Genomic DNA, 11,570 nt, shown 5'->3' with positions numbered 1-11,570 from the left:
AACCTCATACTGTCTGTGTGATAGAAAGAGAGAGAAAAGAAAGAGAAAGAGAAATGGGGCAGATGATGAGACTAAATGAGAAATCAACTGTATTAAATATTTCATAAAGTGTGAACTTTTTATATTTATTGAAAAAACAAGCAAATAAACAAACAACTTACCAGAACACACCAACCCCACATCACTGTCATGGGAGCAGTTGTGTTTGAGTGAAAATGATGTTGGACAGAAGTGAATCTGAGATTCGTTGCCTCTACACTGAAGCTCCTCTGACCACACCTGACCCTCCCCTCTGCCAAAAGCAGCTGCTCCCAGCACCTCCACAGGAAGCCCACAGCCCAGCTCTCTACACACAACCTCTGCATCCTGCTGGTCAAAGCCAGCATCACACACTGTGACCCAGGTCTTATTGTGAAGCACTTCCACTCTCCCAGAGCAGCGAGAACCTCCAAGCAGCCTGACTCCTAAAATATTTATCACAAGAAAAAAAAAGGTAAATCTAAGGATATGTAATGAGTCACCGCAGTCAGACCAGTCAAAACTGTTACATTATATTCATCCACAAGTACATTTCCAGAATGGGTAATGATAACAATACTATGATGACTCCCTTCCCATGCTAATTTACCACCCACTGTAGAAAGTGTAATCAGTAAAATAAGAGTCTAGTATAATAAGAGCTTATGTTGTGTAATTTCATGCTCCTTATAAGTTATTGATGACAACAGTCACCATCACCACCACCAGCCAAAGTTCTTATAAGCATATCTGTTCACTCTGCAGCCATCTTTGCAACTTCGCCAGGAAGGTATTTCTGGTCACACAAGACTAGGCTCCCTAGGATCTCTATGAAGACTAAATAGAGACTAAAATACTCAAAACTGAAGGTCAAATTACCATTTCCAAAACAAACTGCTGATAAAACCTGATAAACACCTCCTGAATTGTTAGTAGCGTTTGACTCAATAAAGCACAGTAGATTTTTCAGATTTTTCTGGTTACTGAGCTTGAGCAGAGTACATACTACAGAGTAGTAACTAATTATTGTTAGACGAAGTGATACACTGCAAACATTGGTTTAAACTGCTGTTAAGCACGGGAATGATGTAGGTGGACAGGTGGAGCGAGTGAATGAGCGAGCAAGTGAAGAAGAGAGAGAGAAGCAGAACGAGGGCAGAGTGTGAATGTCACGAGTGGGAGTGCAGTTCAAGTAGCCGCAGGGCAGCCTGTTCAACATTAAAATAAAGTGAAGTAATGACCGAGTTTCCTCCTCTTTATTTCTCAGTTTAACCACGCTACCCATCCCCAAATCAACCAACCCACAGCCTAAGACTGAGGTGAACTAGTCTAAAAGAGACAGAGACTCATTCATCCATTCTAAGTTTTACACTTGCAAGAGTGTTTTTTGAGAGCCACATGTAAGACTTCATTGTGGATTTATGATATGAGCCTATTCACGTGTTATCAACAATTTGAGTTTAATCCTAATCAATAGAAAATGTGAAATCTTCCCCAAAGTTGTACAATTTACCTGAACAGACGACTCCAGCATCTTTAGAATGATCACAGTTATGTTTACCCCATCCTGCTGATCTACAGTTCTTCAGTGTAGACTCTGATCCACTACAGTCCACATCATCCATCCAGATTGGTCCTGATCCTGATCCAAAGTGAGCTTCACTCAGTACATCTACAGCCTCTCCACAGCCCAGCTCTCTACACACCACTGCAACATCTCTCATATCCCAGTTATCACCACACACTGTTCCCCACTGTCCTCTATGAAGAACTTCCACTCTCCCAGCACAGCGACTGCCACCATCCACCAACCTCACACTGTCTGTACAATAGCAAGCAAGACAGAGACATAGAGAGAGAGAATGAAAACAAAAACTGCAATAGCCTTTCAATAACCTTAAAATGATACACAGTGAAATTGCTTTTGAAAAAAACAAATAACAGAGAGAGATATGTCCATATAATTATAATTATGAAGAGTGAATTTCAAAAAACTAAAAACTACACATACACCCGTAATATATCTATTAGCAAAAATGAGATTAATTATGAAAATGTAGCTCCTACCAGAACACACCAGTCCCACATCATTATCATGGGAGCAGTTGTGTTTGAGTGAAGATGATGTTGGACAGAAGTGAATCTGAGATTCGTTGCCTCTACACTGAAGCTCCTCTGACCACACCTGACCCTCCCCTCTGCCAAAAGCAGCTGCTCCCAGCACCTCCACAGAAAGCCCACAGCCCAGCTCTCGACACACAACCTCTGCATCCTGCTGGTCAAAGTCAGCATCACACACTGTGACCCAGGTCTCTCCATGAAGAACCTCTACTCTCCCAGAGCAGTGAGAGCCACCAACAAGCCTGACTTCTAAAAGAGATATTATTTAACAATAAGGCTTAATGATGTTTAATATAATGATCTTGGAAATATATTAGACAATACATGGTTCTTAAATATCTTGGGAACATTAATAATAAAACATTGGAAAAATACATGTATTTACAAATCCGTAGATATTGGGTTTCTAAAGAAGTTGTACATTCAAGTAAATTTGATTAAATGCAACAAATGAAAGTGGATCAGAATAACAGACTTGCTAATTGTGGGTTGAGAGTTCCAGTGTGCAGCAGTTTGGTGACTGCTCTGTTCTAACACATTAATTTAGCTTGGCAATTGTTGAGTCCAATCAGGGTGGGTTTAGCAGGAAAATCACTAAACTGTGCTGGACACTGTATAACCCCTGTTTAAATGAACTTACCTGAACAGATGACTCCAGCATCTGTAGAGTGATTACAGTTATGTTTACCCCATCCTGCTGATCTACAGTTCTTTAGTGTAGATTCTGATCCACTACAGTCCACATCATCCATCCAGATTGGTCCTGATCCTGATCCAAAGTGAGCTTCACTCAGAGCATCTACAGCCTCTCCACAGCCCAGCTCTCTACACACCACTACGGCATCACTCATATCCCAGTAATCACCACACACTGTTCCCCACTGTCCTCTATGAAGAATCTCCACTCTCCCAGCACAGCGACTGTCACCATCCACCAACCTCACACTGCCTGTAAGAGGGAGGGAGATGCATATACAGAGGATTGCAAAAATCTGGACATCCGTCTACAGGTTGAGATAGCAATGACGTCTGACTGTTGACGTCTGTCTAGGCTGTTTTCAGTCAGTGGTGCAGTTAGTGACACACCTCATTTCAAGACCACCACACCCATCAGCATAGATATATTCACAAGAACTATTGCTATTTAAAAAACGCAGGCAGAAAAAAATTACAAATAGACTGTTGTATGGTAAGGACCCCTGATGCTGAAATTTGTGAAGAGGATGCAGGAAAGGTTTTCTTCTGATGATTTTGATGAAGATCATGGTTTTGCAGAAGTAGCCTCACAGTAGAACAGTGCACTAACACTCCATAGTCTACTAAATGTTCCTGAAGGTCTTTTGCAGTGAAACCAATTTTGATTATCTTTTACAGCATTCCTGTGAGCAGCTCTCTCCCAGACATTAACTTAACCTGCACCAGTCTTGTTAAGTGCCATTTCTAAATGACTTTACAATCTGAAACAAACTGGAAATACTTTACTATTGTCATATTCTCCTGCTGTGTGGACATCAATTATTTAAATTTTCAGTGCATCAGACAGCTGCTTAAAAGAGAAAATTGAAAATTGCAGGGGTCACTCTGGGCACAACAGAATGAAGCAATTTTCTGCTGCAGCTCAACCTGAACTCAAAATCATCCATAAATGATCACCACAACAGCCGGCACTCATGCCTGCCATCGCTACCACCTACAAATCAGCCACAGTCATAGATGAACTCCACACATTAGGCTTGCTAGGGTCCAATGACCAACAGAGAGAGCATCATATATGGTGCACCAGAAGGCAAAAGTACAGCAAGCAAGCTGGAGTTCACACTAGACTAAACACTAATTGGCCGGCTGTCCTGCTCATTCTGCTATCCAACATTTGCTCCTTGGACAGCATACTGGATCTTTCCGAGTGCGCACAGGGCTAAGTCCCACTCCCACTACAGCAAAGACCACCATAATGTGCCGTGCTAATTTCATCTTATAGACTGCTTATCAGACGTACCAAATCAGAGTAGAAGAAGCTAGAATGTAACTTTGCTTTTCAGATTGTTTTGAGCACACTGACATGGACATGTTTATGGAGGCTATGACTGCTGGAGATTCCATGAACCTTGAACAGTATACAGCATCAGTGACTGGCTACATCAGCAAAGGCATTGACAAAGCTTCTGTATTCAGGACCATGATCACACACTCCAAACAAGCAACCATGGATGACTAAAACATGTGCACAGAGTTAAGGACCCATGATTAGGTCTTTAAGCTAGGGGGCAACGGAGACCTGCGAACAGCAAGCTTCCCTGGGCCATCACAGAGGCACCACATCCACCATACACTAATCTTGTTTTAACCCTTTCACAACTTTGGTCCCACCAAAAATCAATGCCAAAATTCAATGTTTCCAATGTTTCATCTTTATTCCATTTAGAACTTTATTTAATATTTTACTCATTTATCGTTTCACTATAACAGAAAATCTGACCAGGGTTTTTGACCAGCGTTTGTCTACTGAATACATTTCAAACAGTCATCTCGAAGAACTACAAAGCACATTTCTTACCAGCACACACCAGTCCCACATCATTGTCATGGGAGCAGTTGTGTTTGAGTGAAGACGATGTTGGACAGAAGTGAATCTGAGATTCGTTGCCTCTACACTGAAGCTCCTCTGACCACACCTGACCCTCCCCTCTGCCAAAAGCAGCTGCTCCCAGCACCTCCACAGGAAGCCCACAGCCTAGCTCTCGACACACAACCTCTGCATCCTGCTGGTCAAAGTCAGCATCACACACTGTGACCCAGGTCTCTCCATGAAGAACCTCTACTCTCCCAGAGCACCGAGATCCACCAACCAACCTGACTCCTGAAATATAAGAGAATGAGCAAAGAGAGGAAATAAGCAATAGAAAGTCAGGGCAATATTTCTGTATAAAAGTGCTTCTTACCTGAACAGATGACTCCAGAATTTTGAGTCTGACTGCAGTCATGTTTACCCCATCCTGCTGATCTACAGTTCTTCAGTGAAGACTCTGATCCACTACAGTCCACATCATCCATCCAGATTGGTTCTGATCCTGATCCAAAGTGAGCTTCACTCAGTACATCTACAGCCTCTCCACAGCCCAGCTCTCTACACACCACTGCAGCATCTCTCATATCCCAGTAATCACCACACACTGTTCCCCACTGTCCTCTATGAAGAACCTCCACTCTCCCAGCACAGCGACTGCCACCATCCACCAACCTCACACTGCCTGTACAACAGAGAGAAAAAAAGGAAGCGAGAACAAAAGATTAATGGACTTTAGTCTTAATGCTAAAAACAATTAACGATACATACATAACAGTACATACAAATGTACAAAGTTATACAAAGCATAACACTTGAGCAGCAAGTGTCATCAGTGACTCTGCCAGGGATTTTAGTATTTAATGAAAAGATATTACACTGGGTCCCACAACTCTAACAATTCTGACAAAATACTCAATGCTCACTTAATGCATTTTTAGGGTCAGTCACAAGGGCCCGACCCCCTAAGCATTTCTGCTCATTATTTTCTTTAAGATTTGATGGTTGAAGTTTGATTCCACCATTCTGCTCTTAGTATCCCATAATGAGAAAGTGGAAAAATATTTTTGAATTATTTAGTAATTTATTAAAAAGAAAAAACTAAAATTTCACATTTACATAAGTATTCATATCCTTTGCTATGAGACTTGAAATTTAGCTCTGAGAGCCTCATATTTCTCTTGATCTTTGAGATGTTTTTGCTCCTTGATTGGACCAATCAACTGTAGTGAATTGAATTGATTGGACATTATTTGGAAAGATATACACCTAAGATAAGATAAGGTCTCACAGCCGACAATGGATATTTGAGCAAAAACCAAGACATGAGAAGGAAATTACTGCCTGTAAAGCTCAGAGACAGGGTTGTGTGGAGGCACAGATCTGGAGAAGGCTACAAAAAAGGCTAAAAAAATGTTTGGTTGCACTTAAAGTTCGTAAGAGCACACTGGCTTTTATAATACTTAAATGAAGAGGTTTAGAACAACCCCACCAAACAAAGTAGTCTAGGGACCATGGTTGAAGAGGTCACCAAGAACCCGAGCCACAAAGATCCTGTTTGCAGATGGGAGAAACTTTCAGATGGTCCACCATGACTGCAGCACCAATGGACTCTCAGACTTTTCACTTTGTCATTGTGGGGTACTGAGGAGCAGAGAAGGGTCTTTGCACAGACAAGCAGACCAGAGAAGAACAAACTGGCTGGTAAAGCATTTTTAGATGGTTCTATCTAACAATCTATCTTAGCTATCTTAGGTGATTGCATTGGGTGGTACCCCATGTGGTTGCTTTGGTGTTGCTAGGTGGTTGCATTATTATCCTAGGTGATGTCTAAAGTGCTGATAGGGGGTGCTAGGTGGTTGCTAAAATGTCACTAGGCGATAATTATGGAATCCGAAGTGGTTGCAAGGTGTAATTAAGTAGATGGCGATGTTAGCCTTTTGTTATGGTATCCCAGGTGGTTGCTAAGATTTTGCTAAGTGGTTGCCTGGCAGTTGGTATTATATCCCAGGATAGGTAGACAGATAGATAGACAGAGCTGTAGAGTTGTTGTTTCTCCTTTTTGTGATTTGCTGTTCAATAAAGCCTGAACTTGAATCCTGAACAGTGTGAATAGGGATAGGTTGCAGAGGGATAGACAGACAGACAGACAGACAGACTAAAAATTATAATTTTGTTACCAGTGAGGGGGTGAGACTGGCTGCAGATGCAGAGGTAGCAGTAACACAGCCAGGTGGGGATGAAGGGAAGTAAGAGGGGGAGATGAAGCAGCAGGTTGGAACATGGAACTCTGAAGAGTAAAGGCAGAGGCTACCTCTTCAAGCAACTCATTACCTCAGCCATAGTGCCACCCAGCTCTTCAAGCAAGCAGTGGTGCTCACTTAAGAGTTTTGGAGTTTAGACATGTGAGTTTAAACATGTGATTACATGATGTAACAGAGTTCTTGTTTCATAAACATCTTCATTAAGATATTGTAGAGTCCTGTTGGATTAAACACTTACCAGCACACACCAACCCCACATCACTGTCATGGGAGCAGTTGTGTTTGAGTGAAGATGATGTTGGACAGAAGTGAATCTGAGATTCGTTGCCTCTACACTGAAGCTCCTCTGACCACACCTGACCCTCCCCTCTGCCAAAAGCAGCTGCTCCCAGCACCTCCACAGGAAGCCCACAGCCCAGCTCTCGACACACAACTTCTGCATCCTGCTGGTCAAAGCCAGCATCACACACTGTGACCCAGGTCTCTCCATGAAGAACCTCTACTCTCCCAGAGCAGCGAGAACCTCCAACCAGTCTGACTCCTAAAAGAGAAATCATTATAATACTCTTACAATAAATGTAATGTAAAATTAAATGGTTTAGCAAAAAAAAAAAAAAACTAATTTACATTTATCACTAACTCCAGATGTAGGTGATCAGCCAAAGACAGGGTTGCTACCTGATTTTTAGTTTACAACAGGAGACACTAGGCTAGCTGAAAACACTGAACTTGAAGCCATTTAATCTCTGTGGGTACATGACAATTTTTTTGGGGATTAGAAAAAATCTGAAAGCTGCCTAAACTAGTTTTTCTGTAAATTCATTTAGTAAAATGCTTTTGCTCTGTTGTGTTTATTGACTGGTCATGTGTTCTTTAGCACATAGGTCTGTTTCATTTGTGTTTTTGTCTCCGCCCTCACCCCCCACCTATTCTTTAATCTTTACAGGTTCCCAGGTTCCAGAGACATTTAAAGTCAACACGGTGTGCTAGTGATGGTGAAGAACACATCTGAACCAATAAAAATGACTTCTTCCTTCTGATTGTCATTTTTCCACTGAAACGTATTCACACAAATAAAACTTATATTACAACAGAAACTTGTCAATTTGAGATTTTGAACAGAAAGTAAATTTCACTGACATATGATTCTCCATCTAATATATACCACTGATAAATTAATAATTCTAAAAAATAACTTATTTTCTTATTCCATTAGCTTCTTATTGTGCAATTATCCAAAACATATTTGTCTCTTGAGAAAATCTTCCAGATTTGACATTTTTCAAACGTTTTTGAACTTCCTCTGGGTAAGTGTCATCAGTGAGCATCAATGCACAAATATTTAGATGTTATGAATCAATAATGTAAATATGTGAAATTCTCTAGTTTCACCCTGCAGAATTATAAATCTGTGACATAAAGCTTGACTGTTTTACATGACTCTGCTTTTTTACTGAATTATCTCGTCAAACTATTTTCTAAAGCATTAAGATTTATCGTCACCAAAGAAAGGAAGATCTGCAATCAGGACAAATTAGTTGAAAGAGATTTTTTTGGTGTATTTAGAGAGTGACAGTGTTTGTTAGTGGTTGTAACCTTTTTCTAACATCTGTCTCTTTCTCATATTTCAGATCGCAATATTTGCATGTAAGTCTGTTGCGCTCTTTAGATATCAAACATGTCTTGGCTGATTAACTGCATCTGAACTGAACATCATATTAAATTATGATTAATTGTAAATATTTATTTTGCCAAACTATCCATTTTCCCTACTTGTTTTTAACTATCCGTGGTACATTTTATTTTTATTGCACTTCTATTTTGTAACTTATTTATCTGCCATAATTGAACAAAAACAAGTATTTTCACCATTTATAGCCAGTAACTCAGGTTAGCTGACTCTATCAGGCCCGCTTACAGACAACTTTAGATGCATAACTTAGCATAATTGAATGCAGCACTGTTTTACCTCTTTATTAATAGTTTAAACATTTTCATTTTTAAAAATGTATTCTACTGCTGCAAGACCCCATCACAGACCCTGAGAAAACCCCAAATCACTCTTTCAAAAAACATATCCAGGTTTGGCAGAGGAGAATTAATCATGAATATAAATAATGCTAGTACTCCATGTAAAACTGTGATTAGTACAAATAATAAATAATAAATCTGAAGATTGATTTACAAAAAACAGTGTTTATCACAGTCTGAGTTTTTTTGTACTTTACCTGAACAGATCATTCCAATATCTCTAGAGTGATCACACGTAGGATCAATAACTATCTCATTTCGTAACCCACATTCGTTAACTGTAGACTCTGATCCATTACAGATCCTTTGATATAACCAGATTTGTCCTGATCCTGGTCCAAAGTAATCAGCATTCACTAGATCTACAGCCTCTCCACAGCCCAGCTCTCTACACACCACTGTAGCAGTTTTTATATCCCAGTAACCATCACACACTGTTCCCCACTGTCCTCTAAGAAGAATCTCCACTCTCCCAGCACAGCGACTTCCACCATCCACCAGCCTTACAATGCCTGCACATGAGAGAGAAAGAAAAGAAAGAAAATATAAATCTCCAACAGCAGAATACTGACCCATAGCAGAATGTTCTGATTAGCATTAATGCTCTGATTGTATTTAATGTTGATCATTTTCATTTGAGACAGTAAGAACTTACCAGCTGTGGAGAGAGTGATCATGGAGGACAGAAGAATGAGGAGCACACAGCTGTCCATCTCCCTCTGACCTGCACACACTCCGTTCAACTCAGCAGCAGAACAAGCTCCCCCAGAGAGACTGAAGACACTGAGAGAGAGAGAGAGAGAGAGAGAGAGAGAGAGAGAGAGAGACCCCCCAGCCGCCAATCACACTCACTATGACCTTATTAGAAAGAGGAGAGGAAACCATCAAACATTTTCAGTGACAAATCAGAGGAGGCATTTTTTTCTTTCTCCATATTTATCAAAAGAGTGTCAGCGCTGATCAACACAACTCCACCTCCCTCTCTAAAGGAGTGTGAGTGTGTGAGTGTGTGTGTGTGTGTGTGTGTCTGTGAGGAGAGACGCTGGCAGCAGTGTGGTAGGAAACCCACCAACATACAGGGGACTGACTTTAGAGAGAGGAAACACTCCCGCTTTAATGCTGCACCTGCAGAGAGCTGATCCATACACTGATAAAGCCCCTCCCAACACTCTCTCTCACACACACACACACACACACACACACACACACACAAGCTGTTGGATAGGATTCACTTGTAGTTACATTAAATGTAAAGTATTACTGGATATTTTGGACTAATACTTTTGTATTGTTGTGGTTTAAAAATAAAAACAGTTCAAATCCTACATGTTTTCCCTTGATGTCTACTTCTGACATTTGTGGGACTTTTTTATAGAAATGTATTATTTTTTTTATAAAATCGGTTTCCAACTTCTCTTTGACCTTCAAAATTAAACAGACTGTTTTAATTCCTACTTCTTTAAAATGGATATAAGATAAAATTTGGCCTCAGTCAGTAATACGTGAGGCCCAAACAGAAGTAGGCCTAGCAGTGCTTCACTTTTGTAAATGTAATGGAAATTCTGTAGGAACTCTCTATGTTACATTCCCGTGAAGGTATAACAGTCTGTGAAAGAATTTGTTAGAACATAAATGATGCCCCCAGTGGCCTCTAAGTTCAACCTGTGTAGAGAGTCCATACCTGAACATACATTAAATATTATTGTGATTGAACAAGTCTATTCATATGAAATATCTGCAGAAAGCTGACAGGTCAGAGGTGACCATATAGTTTAATTTATCAAGTCTTCATTGCAAATTCACAAACAAGTACAGGCAACGATGCAGCTTAATCAAGTTTTATCTTGACAGGACAAGCGTTTTTTGAGAAACAGATATGTGAAAGTTATAGCGCCCCCTATATTGCAGTGGCACCAACATGTATTGTATTACCCAGGAGTCCTAAAGTGAAAACATGTTTGAAGTTTTGTTACAATCAGTTAAAAAAGTTACAGAGTTACAGCTTTGTATGCACGATTTATATGATCCAAGCTCCGCCCCTATTTGTAATTAGCATCTGGTATTAATGCATTGTTGAATTCCCAACATATTTTGGAGATTATTAAAAAAATGATAGACTTCTGATTCATTTGACACCAGAAAAGTGAAGATTGGTCAGAAATCTTAGGACATGAGACAGGCGGAGCTGTATGGTTTTTAAGGCTTTTTTTGTAGGGTGTACAAAATGTATAAAAATGTATCTCTATAAATAGATGTGGATTAAAATACTTAACACTTTTCTATAGAGGCACCGTCAGGCCGAAAGGGCAGCGCTCACTTATTTGAGAGAGGATGATAAATGCAATTAAGTGTTTTAAGAGTTTATCCAAAGGCCTTTCATGTGTGTTGATCTACTAAGGGTGGTAGAACTGTCTATTGATTGTCAACAGAGATGTCAGAAACACATAACTCATAGTTAAGTTTCTGATGTGATTGTATTTGCAGTGTTGTTTGGGTGTGAAAAGTTAAATCCTGTGATATACATGCCAAAATGAGGCCCAATACACCCCTAATAGGCCTCATTGGAATACAGG

At 40.2% G+C, this 11,570-nt stretch overlaps 2 protein-coding genes across 2 annotated transcripts in view; one reads left to right on the top strand and one right to left on the bottom strand.

The window, feature by feature from the left end:
- The window catches only part of LOC140549724 (uncharacterized), a 178,880-nt gene that overhangs the window by 88,041 nt on the left and 79,269 nt on the right, over nt 1-11,570 (top strand). The gene's annotated exons all lie outside the window — the stretch shown is intronic.
- On the bottom strand, nt 5-9,710 carry LOC140550219 (scavenger receptor cysteine-rich domain-containing protein DMBT1-like). Its single transcript, XM_072674056.1, is given in 10 exon segments — nt 5-13; nt 172-461; nt 1,391-1,450; nt 1,532-1,838; nt 2,075-2,381; nt 2,752-3,084; nt 4,675-5,073; nt 5,075-5,387; nt 9,267-9,509; nt 9,653-9,710. Coding segments are annotated over 10 exon segments (2,319 nt in total).

This window comes from Salminus brasiliensis, chromosome 2, assembly GCF_030463535.1.
Source record: "Salminus brasiliensis chromosome 2, fSalBra1.hap2, whole genome shotgun sequence".
In the NCBI taxonomy this organism is placed as follows: Eukaryota; Metazoa; Chordata; class Actinopteri; order Characiformes; family Bryconidae; genus Salminus; species Salminus brasiliensis.
The sequence above is the reverse complement of the archived record's forward strand: the minus strand, read 5'-3'. Positions and strand labels throughout refer to the sequence as shown.